At 44.8% G+C, this 21,415-nt stretch overlaps 1 protein-coding gene across 1 annotated transcript in view; it reads right to left on the bottom strand.

Moving 5' to 3' along the window:
- The window catches only part of T265_13798 (hypothetical protein), a gene marked incomplete at both ends in the record, with an annotated part of 81,549 nt that overhangs the window by 19,243 nt on the left and 40,891 nt on the right, over positions 1-21,415 (bottom strand). The window contains 6 exons of the mRNA XM_009170578.1: positions 2,232-2,469; positions 5,083-5,139; positions 7,388-7,474; positions 11,890-12,153; positions 18,755-18,954; positions 20,554-20,887. Coding sequence (XP_009168842.1) covers positions 2,232-2,469; positions 5,083-5,139; positions 7,388-7,474; positions 11,890-12,153; positions 18,755-18,954; positions 20,554-20,887 — 1,180 coding nt within the window. The remainder of the gene's footprint in view (positions 1-2,231; positions 2,470-5,082; positions 5,140-7,387; positions 7,475-11,889; positions 12,154-18,754; positions 18,955-20,553; positions 20,888-21,415) is intronic.

Below are 21,415 nucleotides of genomic sequence, written 5' to 3'. Positions count from 1 at the left end.
AGTGACAACGAGAACGCTACTGACATCGATTAGCAACCATATCTTGCAGCGTCTTCAGCCAAACGGAGCGTGGATCACGAGGTCACCACTCTGGAAGGCGAATAGCACAGACAGTGCCCAAACGTTTCCTAATTTCTACCAGCTCAAGAGTTGGTAATCTCTCTGCTTCCGCCACTCTGAATTGGGCACGGAAAACAGCATACTCCTTAACAAACGATGGTTCGACATCCTCAATATATGTCCCAACCAACGCATCTTCTGGTGCTGGACACATTCTTCTATGGAAGCGTTGGTTGCACAAACGAACATTCATTTTCTCGTTGCCTCGTTACGAACTAGAGAGCCGATGGCAACTGATGAGTTGGAGATCAGCGACAAGGATCTATGGAAGTCCCCGTTGCACAAACGAACATTCATTTTCTCGTTGCCTCGTTACGAACTAGAGAGCCGATGGCAACTGATGAGTTGGAGATCAGCTAGCGACAAGGATCGGTTCATTTCATACCTATACATTCGAATGATACAAGTGTATCACCATGCCCCCGCTCCACCAGAGGGACTAATCTTACCTGTATCCACGCTACTAATAAGTGAGTAATGTTAACATTGTCTAAATACATAAAGGAATTATATGAATTGAAACAGGGTCCGAAAACCTTTGTAATCGCTCACATACATCATCCCGTAAGACCAGGGAGTGGCGAATTACCTCCGAAGTTCATGAGCTGGACTGGGAACAAGTGACCCCGTTAGGGATTTCGGTAGGACAGCCGACCAGTTAGTAGAAGTCCAGCGATCCATACCTATCCGTGGAATCCCTTTTCATACCGCACGTGATTGCAGGCTCCATTTACCATGTCCTGTTCTCCTCTATATTAGATTCTAAATTAGCCTGACGAGTTGTTCCTTCCGTTCTGTGCCCCCAATCAGTCCTGCTTTAATTGCAGGAATGTATAGATTTCTGCAACTACCCATCACGGGTGGTGCTTTCATAGACTTACGCGGGCATACTGGAGGTCTAGAGCTTGAACATATCTTCCACTGCTGTTGACAGGTTAGCTGCTTTTGTTGAAGGCCAGTCAAAGAGGTCTTGATATTTTGAGCCAACCAGAATGTTTAAAATCTTTAATATGGTACCATGGTGTTCGGGTTTTCTCTCAAAACTGTGGATTTGTACAAACTTGTCCATAGTTGAATTGTATTCGACGAACACCCCATCTCTCCACAGTTTTAAGCACTCGGTTGTCGCAAGACAATAAAAGTGCTATTCTTCACTGTTTTTCATCCGTTAATTTGCTGAACCTGTTGATGAGTGAATAAATCTCACCTAGAGATGACAAGCTTGGAACTACGATCTTTAAACCGGGAAAGGCAACTCAGCCAACGCTAAAATCGAAATTTACGGCAGAAATTTTACAGCCCACTTCCAAAAGGTAACTCAGCAGCCTAATTTCCCAGGTGCCATATATTATCGATCGGGAAAGTTTGGCACAAGCCCCTGTGATTCAGTGGTCCGGACCATGAGAACCAAAACGCGAAACCCGATATTGTTCTTCTAGCCATTCAGTCAGTGCCCTAACCTGGTAACGTCAGGCAAATTTGTGCGATTTGCTGAGTTAGTCTAGCGAAGTGCTCTCCCCTATTGCGGTTCATTTCTGAAAAACCCTAGGAAACAGTTCTGTCTTGTGTGGATCCCTCTTCATCGTGTGTCCCTCCAACTTCTATCTCCCTCAACGGTCAGAATGACAAAGATAGCTAGCCTGAATGCTCTTGTTTCGAACGATCCAATAAGCGTTCAGATTAAGGGTGTCCCCGTGACGCTTGCAGAGTGGGCATCAGTTGGTCCATGCAAAGCACAGTGTGATTGGTTCAGTCACATCTATAGGGCTCAAACAATTTAGAAACAAAAAACAAATTCCCTCTTCAACGTCCACTTAGATTCTTGAATTGCATGCTGGTATTTGTCATGTCCTCTCCGAGAATCGATGGCTAAGCAATTAGTTTGGTTTACAGAGTCCATTAACTAACCTCCCACGGTAACGGTCAATCGGGACAAACTGGACAAAACACGGGTGTTTTGCGATTGGTTTCGTGCTTCACTACGACAGACAGGATGACAGAGTACTTCCAGTTCAAACGTGTTGTTGTTTCATTAGCCCTCACAATTATGCATGTTTTGTTTACGTGACCCAAACAACGATAAAAGCATCTCATCATGATTTGAACCTCACCAGACAGATCCATCGCCGAGTGAACACGTGCTGAGAAACTTCCACCAAGTCGCCGACTCCCTTCGGGTTGTGGATAACCGGCCTCGTCTGTGTCCACCGTGATGTCTTGAGTTGAGAATATTTGCATATCCAGCGGTCTTTGTTCCACACCCAAGTGGTCCACACTGGGGGTGCGGACGAAGATGATACTGGGACGGGATCGGAGTTGTACAGTGCCCCATTCACTCATAGCGAGTACCTTGGAAAGGAATAGTGAACAAAGGATGCAATCATGTACAGTTGGTTTCCCTAATGTGACCGAACAGAATGGTTAGAGCGGTTTGTCCGGTGTGTGAGAATGTACGGTGCTGTCAGCCGCCCCTAAGCAGACACGATCGATGCATGTGCGGACCTAAACACATATTACAGTGCACTCCCTTCTCCTGAATTTCTTCGATTACCTCAAACTTGAAACATACAAAATTTCAGGCGTTAGCAACTGAATCTCAGGGGTTCAAACTTGGATAATGTCTCGAAGACGTCACCAAATCCCAACTTCACTTCCCACCTATTCCTGAAGAAGGGTAGACGGCAGTTCACGCAGTCCGCGACCTGGTTCGTAAACCTTGGACTGTGAGCGGACCAGTCTGTGTTACAAAGTCATGCCTAAACTTTAGTGGAGCGGCTTGTGGACCACAGTCTCCTTAATGCCTTCTTATTATCGTGAACCCCGGTCTGGATAGCTGATGGATAACCTGGTGCGCTTGACCAAACCAGAAAAAGTCGGTGAACGTGCGAACCGGCTGATCTATTGATCACTGTCGTGTATAAGCGGGTCAAAAAAGTGATACTAAGAATACAACTCATCTGTCAAGGACGAGTGAAGAACAGCCAATGAAACCTGTCTCAACGAAAACGATCATTCCATTGGCTGTTTTGGTCCCGTTATGTTCGGAGCTGGTTCTCCTAATAACGAGCATGGTGGTAAAATTTGTGCATACGGCTGAATCGTCACTCTGAAAGATCGACTATTTTAGTCGCATTCAGTCGGACATACGACAAAAACAGGATTTCATTCAATGTCGTGTTGTATTGACTGACTATCTGCTTTTCATTCAGTATCGCCAAGTGAAAAATTCACACCGTAGGATATCACATGTACACGATTGGATTCTCCCTGTGTAATATGATGACCCATCGGGTCCATCCAAAGTCCCTCGTCATTCGTCGCTGAGCCTGACTACAACTCTCGTCTGCGTACACTTTAGATGCGGTGGGTAATGTAGCAATTGCCGCGTGTCATACAGTATCACCCATCCGTACTTATCCATATAGCTTTGAGACAGTCGTTAGTTGCTTTGAGACAACAGATCGGTGGCTCTTCATCATTTTATCAGAAAGTTTTGACTAATCCTCATATTTCCCAACCATTTCAACACGTTGATACTCAACTCCGGCAGAATGCTTGATTCGCGTTTGTCAAATGGGTGTTTATCAACCAAGTCTAAGATGCAAAGTCCAGGCGATCATCGCATACGGGCAACCGAAGCCGATCGATATGTCATTACTCAACAAGTGGGTTGCATGCTTTTCAGGGTGATTCTGACAGCATTTTGCCCATTCGGCCATAGTATTTGCAGTAAACTGAGTTTACCTTCAGACTTGTGAACATTTGTTGCCAGGGTGATTGAATTGGAATTCCGCATTCCAAACTTCATTGTTCAAATTATTCGAGTGGCCGATAAGTTCGAGAGTTTCGAATAGCGTTTTGTAAGTCAAAATGCTGGTCCGTCAGAAGTAGCTTTCCGTAGAAATGTTATCAAGATGGAGAGAGAAACTGACGGACCCGACAATTATCTGTCTCTCCAACGTGTCTATGCTTTACAAAGCCTCATGACAACAACATTTTCCAGTATGTTCGAAGTAAGGATAAATCGATAGTCGCTGACTTTTGTTCACTGCATTCCACAGTGGATCTATTGACCAGCTGCGTCGCTGATTCTCGGGACCTTGCTAGGCATAACTGAGTGTACTTTTACTCTCAATTGTTGCCTCACTACAGTCACGACCATTGTAACGGTGGATACTACTGATGAGACATGTGAGTAGTGTGTGGTTTCTCGTAACTCCGGAATTGGTGGAATTGCGTTGTAGCATTCGTTTACATTTGCCCGATAGTCAATGAATATCCAGGAAAGTTCAAGAAGACACATTTGAGAAGAAGACGGATATTCAGTTCCTGCAAATTAGGTGAACATGAGAGTTTTGCTTTCCTGTCCAATGGTCTGTAACTGTCCAGTTGGTGTTTTCTACTAAACAACTCCTCAGCGGGGGCTTCTTCCTTTCACCCAGAACGAACCAGAAATGGTTGATTCCCTCTCGAAGGATGAAACGCCTAGAAATAGCGCTTCAGAGAACAAAGAACGAATAATTGACTCTATGGTCAGCAGCTATGGTCCTGTCCAGCAGGCAGGGCTAAGGGTCATCTTCACCAAATACACTCCTATCAGAAAACAGCTGAAGTAAAGCCTTCTTCGTCAGGCCATTTCTATATATGGCTATCATATTACCTGCCCTCTGAAGTTCGTCGAAATACGACGTTTGTCAACTGGAGTCAACTGGATCTAGGCTTTTTGTCACTACCAAAGCCACTTAGAAGGTGTATTCACAAGCCCTAACTTCGTATTGAGAGACACTTTATAAGAACATTGACATCCAGTTCAGCACAACAAAGGCTCGCCATAAGCCCACGTGACAATCTGGTAAACATTCGATCCACAAACGCAATGTAAGAATGAACACAATTGGGTCTCCATCAACAGGTGTGTATTTAGTATAAAAATAATGTTGAAACAAACAATTAATTGCTTACCTGGACACGATACAATGCATTCGGAGCCAGATTTGTGAGCACATAGGATGTTTCCGACTGAAAAGTACGCGTAGTAGTACACAGTCAAATTGGGGGAGGTTATGGAGAGACAACGAACGACATTTTGAAATGGGTACGCGTGGGAGAAAAAGTACACGAAAAAACGGATACTTCTAAAGCAGTGGGCACCATCTTCCTGAGACTACATTCAGGTCGCTCGGGATAGATAAAAGCGGTCTTGAACAATGAAGTCAATCGATTTTTTCCCAAAACAATGCTCGGCTTGACTACTGGGTGGCTTTCATGTCCCATCCATACATTAGTATGATGAACGCATGTCATATGATGAATAGCTTCTTGTATCAGGTGGTCTTTTTTTAGCGACAAGAACAGTGGACAGACTACAAAGGATCACGTTAACGTTTCTTGATGAGAAAAACGCTTTTCCAGGGCCATCCATCACTAAGAATGTGACGATAACTGAGTGTACAAACGTGCATCCTACGATGGTCGAGAAAACGGTGTTTGTGAGGCCTTCTTGTACGGCGGGCCTTCCGGCACTTAACATTCAACCAGAGCATTGTTTAAACTTTTTACACGTCGAAACCGATTGTCATCCATCTTTTAGTTTCTTCATCTACATCGTGCGCAGAGTTCTAATCCGTCGTTGCCGCTGCATGAAACTTAGTTTTAGGGAGGAACAGAAAGACAGTTTCCTGTAGTATAGGGGCATTGAAAAAAGCAGTTCACTAACTCTGAATGGCTAAGATGATACGAGAAAATAACTTTGATGCTGGAACGTCATTGGGTGCCTAATTCTGTCATTAATCAATGTTTTTTTCATGCCGCCGAGTGTCTATAACAAGAGTTTATGGTCGGTTGCCACGTTGGAGAATAGCCTGTTTGGTCACTTGCTCCCCGTCACATGGTTGGACAATAAGATAGGTGATTGGTTGCACGATCCTCCGATAGACAAACAGCGAAATCTGTGCAGTAGGACCAGCTCGTTCATCGGGAAAAGTTCCCCCAAAGTACTCACCCTGGAATGAATGGTCCCATATGCCCGTTCGGCCCGATAAATACCCTGGCATGACGATTAAGCGCTCAATAATCACAGTTGAAATGGCAACTCGAAAACATATACCCTAATATTGACTTCACACCGAGCCGGAATTCACTGGACGCTTGATTGTACTTTTTTCATTTGAAAAGTGACTTCGTCTTCCGCTGTTAGGCAGTTGAAGACGAGGCGGTCCTCTCTTGTTCATCGTGTCAATTCGCTCATTGGCAATGGATCAGTGTGTGTGTGTGTGATTTGGACACATCAAAGTAGTTTTCACTCGTATTGCCGCACAACTGTCACCGTTATCACCTTTAACCAACTAGGGGGTAGAAAACTGAAGAAAACCGGTGGTACACATGTAACAGGCAGCGGCGGGCAGATCAAGCGAATACAAAGTGCTGTTTTGTTTTGAATTTATTACATGAGTGTGTCATATTCACAGTTTAGTTTTACTTGTACCTAATTTATAAAGCCATGAGGTTTCTGTCAGGAGCGGCCTACTGAAGTCGGGGTGTTGTGTTAAAAACTATGAAAGAAACAGGACGAGTCAAACAGAAAAATACCCATTCTCTTCTCATTTTATATGTCCTTTGTTGAGCACTTGTACAGCCGTGTATCTCCTGTCGTTTGAACGTTCGCTCACGGTAACTAGTAAGGCGAAGAATTTCGTTCATACTTTTAAAAGTTTCTCGCCTAAAACTGCAAGTCGAACATCCCCAAAACAAATGGTTGTGCTGATCGGTGAACCAACTGTTCTTCTATTGGTTTTCCAGTCGCTGGAGAGAGTTTGCTGTCGGAAAAGAAGACCTGAAAACCACCAAATAGATTGCACTTTGCAAAACAAACAAACTCTACTTCCTCATAATTGATGACGCGCATTCATTGTCGTCACAGCTAGCCAATTAGTGATCTGATGTAGAACCTGAATACAGAATGAGTGTGTTGGATAGACAGAAGTACACAATCGAATTTCGGCAACAAAATTACAGTCGGTAGTGAAATTTTGCAATCTTCGACCAAGGAAATGAGCGGTGTTCACCACAACGTGTAGTTCATAAAAGGACACCGATCTTTCGGGGCAATCCCCGTGATAGTAAACTGTTCGGGTGTGCAGTCATTCTTAGCCTCTTACTAAAAGTCGCTGTTGCATAACAAAACATCATCAGTTGTCGAATGAACAGCTGTGAATCACGTGTGTAGCTCAATGGACAATAACGTAGGGAAATGAAACAGTTAGCTTACTGCTGGTACGGTTTGGACAAACTGTGTCGGTTTCTCCGAAAAATCTGGTTCTTCCGGCGTGTGTGGCGAGTCCGGACCCCAGTAGATCTGACAGTGATTAGAATTTAGGTAAAAAAAAATGTCAACTGAAGCTCAACACGCTAAAAATGTTTGACTAGTCACTTACAAATGATGGCGGACATTCATCCGGCACACTCAAACCACAGTTGGTGCGAAAAACGCGTCTGGGGCCACCATAAATTCCAGAAAAAGTTACAACCGCACTGGGTAAAATTTCCATCTCTAATCGTAAGACAAGCTAAGGAAGTGATCTCGCCCAAAACGGGAAAAATGCCATCTCGGAATCAACAATTCTTCGCCCCCCTCGCCCCAAGTCTTGTTTGAACAGCCTATGCTGCAAGTGACCGTGTGCTGTTGCCAGTAAATTTCACATACTTGTGTTTGTATTCATATTCCTACTCATCAGTCGACTATTGGAAGAGACTTGTACCAAAAGACAGATAGATGGTCTATCAATCATTCCGTTCCTGGTTTGTTTAGAAAGACCATTCAGCAACACTATATGGATGACGATTTCACGGAACCCTTGGGATGTACTGGGTGATCATTTGTGAGGCATGATAGACCGCGTGTGAACTTCGCTGAGTATATATACTTCATTGCATCACCGTGGAAACGGGGAAAAACAGGTGTTCACAAGGCATATCAAATACCTGCTTCTAGCCCCACTTAATACTCATCCAAGGGGGGATTCAACATATATTAGAAATTTAGTACAGTCACATGTGAATGCATTTCCCTTAGTATTCAATATCGACAGACTGGATGTGTGATTCCCCTGAAGCATTTGGATGGTACAACTTCGGTACTTTACACTGCTTTTTCATTACAGTATATGAAAAAGTAAACACATCTGAAAGCGGGCAATGATCCGCGTGGACACATTTCGTCTTTGGAAGCGGTTCTTTTAAAGGACAGGTTGCACTGAGGACCATCTTGTCCTCTTTCATACGCAAGCCAGGAAATCAGCACAGAGTGGTCCGTCGCAAAAAATATCGTTTTACTGATGCATCTGTGTTGAATCTCCCGTCTATCGGGCCATTCATGCACCTCATAAATCCTACCTTAGAAGAATGGTTCTGCGTCCCCTTCTAACTTTTAAAGAAGCCGAACGTCTAACAGAAACTCAGTCCTCTTTCTCGACAAAGGCAGTTCGAAGGGCGGTGTGCGATGTCCGGTTGCCATTTCATTCTGCTCGCATGAAGGAAAGTAATTTTCGCGGAGTAACAAGGTCAAGCCGAGACGTGCTTTCCGGTGGATGCCGTTCTTCAGCGGCGCGTTCTTGTGAAGACGCTCCACAGTGCTGTCTTGTTAGCCGACGGATGTCAGTTTATGACTGGTCGGTAGGATGATGGATCCAGTTGGTTGGGCGATGATCTTCGACCTTGACCTTAGCGACCAGATGATTCTTGTCCCATCGGCCCATGTTGCTTGCTGATCTGTTCATTATCTTTGAGCTATTCCAGTAAATTGTCCATCATTTTGTCGTAGTGGTGCGTGGATCACTTAGATTTCTCTATGTCTGTTAAGTGAGCTCGTGAACGAGTGCCATGCCTCCATGATCTCCTTTGCTCGCCCTGCGCCAAGAGTTTCACGTTTCCAGGACTAAATTTCTACCCCTCTTGATATTAGTGGATCGAAACCAGGGTTGGTGGATCGTGCATCACGATAGCTGGATGATTTCGTCCAAGCCGAGTAGATAGTTTTCATTCGATCTGTCCGGTCCGTGCACTTCCAGGTTATTTCTTGCACTTCCACTGGTCCCGTCCTTCAGGCATGAAATTAAGTTCTTCGACGTCGCAGGGTCTTTCTAGGCTACCACGATTCCTTTTGATTATATTTTCTATATCCTAAAATCGATCGTCACAATCAGGACAGTTACTGGGTCGTCGTTCGATGAGTCGGGCACACCAATCACATCGCTCAAGTATGAACACGTTTGCCTGTTCAGACGTGATAATTCAGATGCATCCAACGTGCGTTGGTGGAGTAGTGGTTACACGCTCGCCTCGTATGTCAGATGTCCGGGGTTCGAATCCCGGCAAGTCCATTGGATATGCACTGCTGATGAGCTCTAATAAGAGTGAAACTCGAGTCCAGTGCTTTCCCTTGGGTGGACTCACGGAATAATTGCGCCAGAATAGGAACGCGGCCGTTCAAACGAGAGTGGTGTTACTGTGAACCTACCTATCCCGCAAAACCCCAAATCCTAAAATCATATATATTTCTGACAAACTGTGTGACGAGCCGTTAGTTTCCTTGATCATACATGGTCTTCCTTCTTCTATCTCAGTTCTCAGTTCGTCTTCACTCCGGCGAACAGAGTTTGGATGCAACTGTTCCTGTGGTCCATTCATTGGTGGCCAATCTCTGTGTGTCTTCTTGCGGCAAATGCAAGTTTGCTGACGATAGGGTTCAAGGATGAGAGCTGAATGGTCTCCCTAATTTGACTGGAAACAGTTTTGAATCTCTTGTTCTTGTCTGTTTTGTAGTGACCAAATTATCGTCCGGAAGCACAGTTTGAGGTTGGCTGACAAACTGTTTGCAAGCAAATTACCACGCTCAGCGAACTGAACACAGGCCATCCATACACACAACGAGCTACTAGCATTTCTGTCAAAGAAAAATTCAGCAAGCTCCACATCTGTAGAGGACGTGCAGGGTGACAAGTACGCTTGACTTCTGGATAGAGAAGCGTCCACTCCGCAAGAGTTACCCAGTGAAGAGACTACCTACAATGTGCCTCCACAGGTGGACCCTCTGGCAACGGATAGTCGTTCATATCATTTTCTAATCTAGCATTTCGACTGGTGCACCATAACGTCATTGTTTACAGAAGCGGTAGTTTATGGGATACAGTCATCTAAGCTAGAGGAAAAGGTGGCAGGATATGTCCCGACTCTAAGGCAAATCACAAAAAAAGAGTGTTCCACCTCATCTGCAAACTAATTTGGTGCAGCACATTCAGTTGCCTGAGAACATCATAAACGAGAGTTTCAGCTGGGTTCCAGGTGAGTCTCTCGAAAGAACCAAATTAGTTTGCAGATGAGTGTGTATTCGCTAATTTCGTGCAATCTGGTTTCAAGTAGAACATAAGGTTGACGGAAACCCGGGGACTGCGCCTACATGATGAGCCCAAAGTGGAAGGGCGAAACCGGTCGTGGGCTGTCGATGGATTTTCAGCAACCTTATGAGTAGTACATTACAAATATGGGTGTTCCACCTCCCTTTTGGGGTTACGCCTTCTCTGATACATCACGACATAGTGCTTAACTGACTGAAGCGTTGTTTCTGAGCTTGCAGGGAGAGTGATATCTCCTCAGAACCGTGAAGCCCGCGGTGAAGTGCTGATGTGGAGGCTTGAAACCGTTAGGGATTTCTTTGTAATGTACTACTCATAAGGTTGCTGAAAATCCATCGACAGCCCACGACCGGTTTCGCCCTTCCACTTTGGGCTCATCATGTAGGCGCAGTCCCCGGGTTTCCGTCAACCTTATGTTCTACTTGAAACCAGATTGCACGAAATTAGCGAATACACACTCATTTGCAAACTTATTTGGTTCTTTCGAGAGACTCACCTGGAACCCAGCAACCTTATGAGTAGTACATTACAAATGAGTCTCTCGAAAGAGCCAAATTAGTTTGCAGATGAGTGCATATTCGCTAAGTTAGGGATTTCCTCTAGTTGCAGGCGGAACCAACTGCAACTCCGTGCCTGCTGATATACACAGCTGTATTGGAGTGGCAACTAGCTAGATTGTCCGACCAACTTACCTGCCCTCCGTCCATTTTAACCACCACATGGAACAATGTTTTCCGGTGTTTCCTCTGGAAGCGGATTAGAATCTCTTCTGACAGCAACAAACAGCCGGATTTGTCTAATCAACACAAGTTTCATGTTCCGACAAATTGCGCTGTCTCACGATTGTCACATACCGAGGACTATTGACGTCGACATGGTGTCATCCGGGCCCGCCTATACAAGCCTTGTTATTACAGGTCCTGGTGATTTTGGGGACCATATGTCACACATGCCAAAAATGTCTGATCACTTTCGAAAATCTTCCGGTGCATGCGGAAGCGAAAATGCAGTCAATTACTGACCAAACACCAGAGAACCACACCCTCTGTCAGTAGCGATACAAGGTGGAACTCTGACACTTGAAGAGCGAATCATCCGCATGCTGTCAATTTTCTCTCCACTTGAATGTTGATGAGTCAATGTTAAGGACCGTATTTACACGAACGCCCAACAGATGCATGACATTGAATGTGAAAAATTCATGTTCGCTCTCTCGTTCCGAGAAGTGATTTCAATCTAACACCGAGGCAAGCGGGCGGGTTATCCTCCCTGGTTGACTCCCATCCTTGGATGGACAAGCTATCGACAAGCAGTCAAGGTAGACCAAGCACACAAAAAAGTGTCACAAATTGCTGCTCACCCGATACTCAGTCACTGGGATGCTGGCCACGGCTGGAGGGGACCAGTGGATTTGTACGCGAATTTCTTTGTCTGCCTGCAGGGATAACATACCGTCTCTTAGATCTCGTGGAGCGGAAGGGGCTTGCGGCTTCTGGCTGGTCAGCTGGACGGGAGGCGAGGGGATTTCGAAACCCAGCGAACCCCAGCGGTTGACCGAGGCCACTTGAAATTGATACCACCAGCCTATACGTGGCTCGCTGAGTTGAGCACCGGTGAGGGTAGACTGATATAGAGAAGTGGACATTACAGAAATAAAATAGGCATTGTTTTTCGAAATACATCGCAAAGATGAAGATGATGACGTGAATGTAATAAAGAATTGCACGTTGACGAGTATGCGAGACACATTATCTAACTGCCTGTAGTCAGTCCTCACTGGCCTAGTTCTCCCAATCTGCATCCGCTTAATAAGTGTAAGGTATTGACCCAATCAAATGATTGCTACGTAGAAGGTCAATAGGGTTGGTCATCTGAACGTCGCCGGGCAGTTTGCCGCAAGTGTCTCTTCTCTATTTGGCGTTTTTTTCGCGAAGCAGGATGTTTTTTAGGGAAAATGTGCGAATGTGAATTCTTTGACTGAGTACCAAATAACTGGTTTGGAATCGCTCCCCAACTGTTGACTTCCGACATTTCCACGATAAAGTGCGATGAAAATGCAGAGACTGACTAGATGCTATATGCTGGACGTGTTTTTGCGAACAGATAGACTTCAGTGTACTTTCTGGATCCCCTTGAGGTAGACAGCCGCCAATTTGTGGGCATTCTTGATGACAGTGAGTCTTAACACATGTTTTATCTATCGGGTGCAAAAGAAACCAGGGCAGAGCATCCCATGTCACGAAGATGGGGAAATAAGGGAGGCATGGAAACCAGACAACAGTGTATTGAACTATTGGTGGATAGGGTGCATCAGTTTGTTGTGGATCAGACAGAAGAAATCGTTCAGCTGTAGCACCCTTCCGGCGCTTAACTGCCATGCTACCCGAAGGTTGCACGAGGGCTGAGATACTGCCAGGTTGCCCAAGCCTAGACAGGAGAAGTCGAGAGGCAGAGGTCGGGTTCGACCCACGGACCTTCGGGCCAGTAAATTCGCGCTCTAACCACTTGGTCATCTCGCCACCTCAATCAGACGGCTGTTGATCGATATGCCGAGCATGGTAATCCGGTTGCAATCCGGCTGCCACCAATCCTGGGGAGATCAGCAACGCACCCAACTGCGCGCTGACGTTGACTCCCCGGTTGGTGGCAATCCGTTTGCAAATAAATTGCCAAAGTCGACGAACACATCAACGGCCACCTGATCTACAACCAAGAAACGCGATGAGCTTTGGATTGAGTGGACTCCGCGTTGATGTCAGTAAATCTATACGCGAGGTTCTGAGTTCTGTGGTCTCTATTACGGTTGTAACCGAAACGAATCAATGCTTTTGGACAGCTATTTTCTGTCTCTGGTATGTGTCTGCTTGGATAAAATGATCCTATTTATCTTTTCTTATGGAACTGCAGGTGTACAGCGTTTTTCAGGAGGAGACTGACGACCATTCACAAGGTGCTATTGGTGGTCATCGAGTTGCAGATACACGATGATGTCTACTAATAATAAAGGATAATAATCGCTCAGCTGTAGTACCCTTTCGGTGCCTAGCCGCCATGTCGCCCAAAGGAAGCAAGAGCGCTGGGATACTGCCAGCTTGCCCCAGCCTCGACAGAAAAGTAGACAGGCAGAGGTCGAGTTCGAACCACGGACCTTCCGGTCAGTGAATTCGCGCTCTAATCACCGAGCAATCTAGGACTCCAAGCCTACTGAAAATTTACTAATCGAAGTCAACGATTTCCATTTGTTCTTCGCATAATAGAGGCCGCTGGTTGCACGGATGGAAACTGATTACCGTTACAACTCTGCCTGAAAAAGGCAGTGATGAGCATGGAGGAATTGGAAAAATTCAAGAAAAAAAGGTGTGCTCACTGAACCAATTATCAACGTATCATTCGTGTCTGATAAACTAATGAACTACACACAAAAAATTTGGTGTTTGACAAGAATTAAAGTCGGCAAACGCTGTTGTTCTAGGACAGCACCGAGAGACGACCGTTTGCTGTCGAAGGACTCCACCGTATGAGAACAGAAAGTGACGGGTACTCTCCTAGTTAGTGACAGGCAACTGGGGGGGGGAGGAAATGTGACCAACCAATTGCGACCTGATGGGAAAAAGCAATGGGGAAACATGCAAAGTCTTCCGAGGCCTACTCGAAAGCCCTGGTGCCAGTTTCTGGGGAAAAAATACGCGGTTTAGTTCCATCTACCTGCTAGTTTGTGCGCTCAAAAACCTAACAGCGTTTCAGCGGTCACGCTGCTGTTGTACATTCTTTTGCCCAATAGCGCATACATATATGAAATTTAAAAGTGGAACGGCAATTCCACATAATGACGCCCTCATCATCCGCCATCTCTATTTGTATTTCTCCGATATTTCCATCTCCTGTTGCCATGTGGAACATCAAATGTACCAAATTGTTTCTCAGGGAATATGACCGCTTGGATTTTGCCGCCTTATACATGCATTTGCGCAGCGGGACAAACACGGTCCGCGTCCGTTTTAGGCAGTCAAACATCCGTTTCCAACTAGAGCATTGTTCAACGAAACATCAATTATCTGGGATGTTACCATGCGGGTGAACGAAGTTCATGTGTGTGGTCCTCACACAGATCAACGAATGGATTACGCAATCTACTCAAGCGATGAGATAATGGGTTCAGTGTGTGTTGTCTGCACTAAAGTACACGCGTCGATCCGCGGAGAACAACAGTGGTCCCAAATGATCAACTCGAGGGGAAACAGTACAGGAAGTAAGATTCTGCACAACATCGTTTTGTTTAATCATCGTACGTTTTCGAGCTTTGTGGCGTTCCTGTGCAGCGCACTACCCTACAATATCCCACATATCTCGCCATATTTACTCGCATATTTGTAAACAAAACAAAAAAGGGTCGCCTACTAAGCAGGACAAAGCGAAATTTTCAATTTGGATCTGCCACTTTCCAAAGTAGTGTTTGTAAGAAAAACTCGAGAAGCGGGATCAGGCTGTGTGTTACGTTGGGAAACTTTGAGACGTCTCCACTCCTCTTGAGAAAAAAGGGAGTTTGGAGCATTTGGTTCACATACCCATTTTCATCAACTGATGTCCACTAAAACAACATCGATTCATTAACTGGAAATAGCGTTGGGTGTTTTCCGATGCATTTGACGGTGCATTCTTAATTTAGTAAATTATTTTTGATTTACCAAGTATTAGTGATATATCGATCGTCAATCATTTGTCATAGAGTTATTAGTATGGCCCAACGATTGTTAGTGGGCCGGTGCACATTCTATCAGTGGATTTTGTATGCTCGTGCCGAGCATCATACGCCGGTCGTACGACAGGGTGTTTGTCGGACAGAATGCGAGAACACAACCCCGTGTGTCTGAGTGGTAGACGGAGGAAACCGGGCTGAAGTGCAGTTGGCCGAAACCAGTCATGTCATCGACAAATAACAAGCCTTCGCTATCCTATACCGTGTACCTTTGGACCGATCACGACTGGTACGATCCAGACTATGATCTCAGAGGCGATTGGAATGCGTCTGCTGGACCCCTCGACTTTGCGTTCGAAAGAAAATAGTGTGACCTCTGGAACTGAACTGGTCCACTGGTTCGCTTTGTGATCCACCGACCCATGTACCGCTCATCCAACCCCCCTTCTCGTTAGATTTCCTTTTCTGTCACCAATGCATGTACCCATGATTTGGTATCATATAAATCTGTGATGTATTAGCCAAGTCACTACCTTCGTTCTTCTCGCGACATCCGAACGGGTTAGATATTCTGGGACCTGTCAAATTTTGAGTTTGGTGTGACTGATTAAATAGTCTCATGGGACATCTGAGGTTTTCACCGAAACACACCTTAAGGTTGGTGTACGGAAAATTCGAGAAAACAGGACATACGTGTAGGTGACAGAAACTGTTTCACCCAAAGTATATCCTGATGCTTCACACGATGGTCGATTATAATATCGTTTCATAGTAATGTGAGGAAATTTGGTCATATTCATTGGCTACAGATTTCATCGTATCTGAAAAACCTAGTATAGTATTGCTTTTATCAGATTGCGCAAATATTAAAGTTTTTACTTGGAACTAGTTGCCTTTCGGCAGAAACGCTGCACACTTTGAGATACTCAATTCATCCGAAACAGTGGAAGCCTTGATAAATTGAAGAGATTCTGTGGTTTGGCACGACCTTCGAGGATGTTCTACAAACTCTTGGGGTGAACTTTGGCGTGTGGTGGACAAACTATGAACTAGAGAAGTCAATACTGAAGTTTATGGTGAAAAGTCGAGAGGCACCACTTTGTCTTTGTTGGAATTGTCAGCGTTATGAATCTGGAGAGACTCTAGAGAGATTAGAACTCACCTCCTATCCTTGTGACAACCTCGATTAAATCAGAAATGAAAGATCGAGAAAGGAGCAGTAAATTCTACACGAGTGGTAGTTTTTTCGTACACCACACATTAGGTTTTGGGTGCGAGCAGAATGACAGAATGAAAGATTGTCAAGTATAATTAAGCTCAACCAGACCGGAACTAGCACACGCTAGTGTGTGCAACCTCCTTACCTCGATGGTTCTCATGACTGAACGAAGAAGCATCTAGGGAACGAACCCTTATTCCAGTGACAAAATTTCCAAGTACTTCATCAACCTTTTAAGTAGTGCTGCGTCAGGAAAAATTCCTTAATATCTTACTCATCAGTCCGAACAGTACATGGGGTGCTCTTCGTGCAGCATTCAGCTGAAACGTGTGAGAAACGAGCGTTGCATTTGAGTATCGCGTTAACACCATACTATTTTACAAACTAGCGTCTTTCTGAGCAAACCAATAAAACCTTCTCGGGTGTGAACCTGTATTGCAAATGTTTGAAAAACTCGTCATCAAGTAGGTGACCTTCCAAACACTTGGTTGTACAGTACGTGCCAGGAAAAATCCACCGGTCGGTCATAAAGAAAACTACTCACAGGGTTGCTGAAAATTATTCGACAGCCCACGACCGGTTTCGCCCTTCTCAGGGCACATCAGGTAGGCGCAGTCCCCGAGTTTGCGTCAACCTTATGTTCAACCTGAAACTGGAAACATCACAAACGAGAGATTCAGCTGGGTTCCAGATGAGTCCCTCGCAAAACCGAATTAGTTTGTAAATGAGTGTATTTCGCTAAGGAACAATCATTTCTTGATTTTCACAGTCGCCGATCCGAGAGAGGCAAAATAGACACAAACTCTTTTCGATAGAGCTCAGGATTATTGTTTTCTATCACCGGTATGAAAAGTCTAATAGAGGGCACGTCGTCGGGAATATAATTCAAGTCCGACCTTGAGGCTGTGAAGCGGATTCTGCTTGCATTTTCCACTGGAGTATGTTCTCAAACCTTCTAAAAAGCAGTGTATCCAATCCATTAGAGAGGAGCACTTTGTTCACCTCGTGATGTGCTATAAGAGGTTTGAGATCAGTGGATTATACTATGAAAGCTGTGTATGGGGTTTTTCGTCCCGCTGAGGCTTTGGTTATTCGAAGGCCTATTGGCGTAACTTCTGTTCGAAAAGAGGCTAATGTCGAGAATTCGAGACGAAGGGAACAATAACAACTGTGGGCAGCGTGTATCGATCCATTGTAAACATATCGAAATTACAACCCTTAGTTACTGCTTGTTTAGAGAGGGAGCACGTAGAATCTTAGCAAGTTATCCTGGGATGACAGCACAACTTTACAGATGGTAGATTCTTGTCGCGTGCCACCATCCCAGTTGTACCGTAACGCATGCTGTTTGTTCTCATTAAGGGTTGTCGTTGATGATGGAGTAGCCAGACGACGCCTTAGGATTGTATGTATGGGTCTCCACCACCCCAATAAAAATGATGGAAACAATTGAAATGGACAACGCAGTGAAAATATACCGCGGTATCTCGCATATCGTAGCAACTGAAACATGAGGCGGCACATTTAGTTGGAGAAAATCATCATAAACGAGATATTCACTTGAGCCTCCCGTGAAAACCAAATTAATTGATTTGGAAGTCAATGTATTTGTCGAAAACATTTACTCTCATCCAGGCCAGTTGTTCTGTTTGACTGTTCTGTCAAGTGATGTCTACAAGACGCATCTTTCGTTCATATCTGAAACACTACCCGCGATCGATCAGCTAGTAATGAGTTCATTCCGTAGACTCAATACTTTTGGAGCTCTGTCCGCAAAAAACCTGTTCCTGTATCGAGAAAAATTTGTCCAGAAAGCAAGTTCGAGAAACTACTCCATCCTACCTTTACGATCGTATCCACAAATTTTAGTACAACATCGCCTGCAGCCCAGTTAATTCATGATGATCCCAAACGCTCACTGTTCACCCAGTCTGACTCACAAATAGTGGAGTTTCCCGAATAGTGCTCTACATGATCTAAGCAAAGAATCTGCTTCAAACCGTTCAAGGAGAATATAAAGTTGACGGAAACTCGCGGACTGCGCACAAAAAGAGCAAAACCTGTCTTGGGCCATCGAAGAGTTTTCAGCAACCTCATGAGTAATGTGAACATGAGGTTTTATGTCCAAACCAGTCGAAACACGCTGAGGATTTTGAACCACGTGAACAGAACTCAAGCACTTATTGCCTAGTCCACGCCTAAGATTGTTCAAACACCGAACCATTCGGGTTCACTCGCATTTTCTCTGCTCCAAGTTAACCTTTTAACATCAACCATCGCATTTATCGAGAGAGAGTCGCATTAGCTTACCATCACCAGCGTTTTCCACGCATTGGACAACCGACTGTCGAATTCTGGACCAAAATAGGTCTTCACTTGTAGCACATAGACCGTCGGGTTGGACAAATTAGCCCGCACCGTGTTCGAGTCAAGCGAATCCCAGGAGAGCACGAATGATGGGGGAGACTTGGATTCCAAAATTCGAACGGTGGGGATTGAAGGAAGTATATCTGCGTTGTGAAAATTCGAAAAAATTAGGGAGAGAATTAACAGGATGTGAGTGAAACTCATGAGCAGCATTCGAAAACGATGTTTTTTGCTCTAATCACCTCTTAGCCTGGGCAATATTTCCGCAATTGCGTCGCGAATTTTTATCTGACACTCCGACGGAGCACATCATGATGGCGTCGCCATTGGAGGTTTCGATTCGTTGATGGAACCCAAAAGATGAGATTAGATTGGATCGGTCGCTTGGTGAATTGGCTAACATTTTCACCGAAAATTTCTTCATCTAACCATGTATGCATTGAAGTAAGACTTCGCTCCTTTCACGCACTCACAAGGTTGCTGAAAACTCTTCGATAGCCCACGACCGGTTTCGCCCTTCCACTTGGGGCTCATCAGATAGGCGCAGTCCCCGAGTTTCCGTCAACCTTATATTCTACTTGAACCCACATTGGACTGTTTTCGAGAAATACACTCATTTGCAAATCTATTTGGTTTTCACGAGAGACTCAACTGAATCTCCCGTTTATGATACTCTACAAACCAAATTGATCTGCAAATAAGTGTATTTCTCCAAGACTTCTATCTTGTTACTGGGAAAGTTAGCTCCTAAACTTTTGGTGATATGTTTTGTTTCGTGGTTGTTAAAGACGCTCTATAGTTTATTTTATCAGCTTCTCTCAGTTTGAGAAGGTTTCTTATTTGGTTTTAATAATCCTAGGATATGAAATTTGATGGGATTTGCGCAGAGATTTTGAAACTTGAATATCCTCAAGCATCTTTCTGAGCCTTACCGAATGTTCTTTGAATCTTAAACAATAATCAGCACACACTAAAAAGCGGTTTCATAAGTTCTGTAGCCATCTTCACTTCCCATCAGATGTGACGGCGGCTGTTTCACACTCCACCAGACACTACTCACATTTTCGTCAGTAGTATACACGGTTACACTGGGAATGGAATGCACCGATGCCCGATGAGTCTGCCATCTGTAGTCACCTACTATTTACGCGCGGCCGTGTGGACTCGTCGCCGAACCGTCTGACTTCAACAGATGGGTACTTTTTGCGCAGATAATCAAATTACTTAGGGTATGGAAGGACCTGTGTGCAGTGAAGCGGTAGGAGTCAGTGTTTTTCGAAAAAGTCTGGTGACAATCGGTAGATTTATTGCTGGGCAGCGTTTCGCTTTTGACACAAAAGCTTCGTCAGGCCATGTGGCTAGGTTCCGAGGAAGGTCGAGATTTAAGAACCAATCAGTTAAGTCAAGCTAAATCCCTGTTGGGTGTCGGCCGAGGGATTTTAGTGTATTAGAGTGATTGAACAAGTGTTGGGTCGGTGGGGAAACCTACATGTGCTTGGGTCCAGCCTAGGGTCTAGTTCTTCTGGTTCGGTTCATTTGATGCTTCCTCTTGAACATCGTCTGAACCTTCTGTCAGTTTGTGTGGGTGAGCTAGCGATAAGAAAGTTGTATAAGAGAGATGCTGTGACCTTTGGTCGGTTGGGGTTTCCACCCCAGCTTCTTGTTACAAAATATATCGACCAAATGTTGTTGGAAGCGTCGCTTACCCGTTTAAAACCAAACTAGCCAAAAGTACGACATACCTTCACGAAACACAGCACGCTTGCATTTGGAGTGGCAACATTTATCTTTCTTGTTGGGACATTCTGCGTCGACCGTACAACTAGATGCCACTGCATCGTTCATCAGGGAATGTACACTTGGATACCATTTTCCGGAGGGTTCGTCTGCGGCCAAATCTCTGTTTGCCGCTTGACCCTTTGGGGGTAGCCATTCACCTGTCTGTTCCATCAACCCAGGAAGTCGATGAATTGCAGGTCCGCCTTGTGGAGGACATTCACCTGACCTTTCCTTCAGAGCAGCATCCAAGACTCTGCATCCAGTAAGACAAGACCATCCGCCAGGAGAATCACCAGTCTGTTGGTAACGAAAAACAAGCTCCTTTTGATGAGCAAAGAAGTACAAGAGGTGAAAAGGGTAAAAAAATCGAAAAAATGTGGCACTTATGGACACACTGAGTTTATTTCACATATAGACACAGGAAAACGACTCAGAATTTATCGATTTTATCACATCAGCTGCACTATGAAGAACCGATCAGGTCACTACATACATAAGAATAGGACATTGGAATGACATCAGTAGGATGCGGTTCCTAACCCCCTGCCCCGAAGACAAAGCATTTATTCGTCATCATCATCAAAGACAACAACATCAGTGTTGACACTGATGGTTGCTTCAGTGCCATACAACCATAAGGTTCGTCTATTTATATTCAAAACCCTAGGGTGAAAAGAGAAAAAGAGTGGGTGAGAGTGGACCTAATACCAGCCTATGTCAAGTGTTCTGGGGTTCCACCGAGCGCTAAATCAGACAATCTGGAAGAAACTGACAGCACGAACGCCACTGACATTGATTCCCCGCCATTTCTTACAACGTCTCCAG

Source organism: Opisthorchis viverrini, assembly GCF_000715545.1.
Source record: "Opisthorchis viverrini unplaced genomic scaffold opera_v5_102, whole genome shotgun sequence".
NCBI classification, from domain to species: domain Eukaryota; kingdom Metazoa; phylum Platyhelminthes; class Trematoda; order Opisthorchiida; family Opisthorchiidae; genus Opisthorchis; species Opisthorchis viverrini.
The sequence above is the reverse complement of the archived record's forward strand: the minus strand, read 5'-3'. Positions and strand labels throughout refer to the sequence as shown.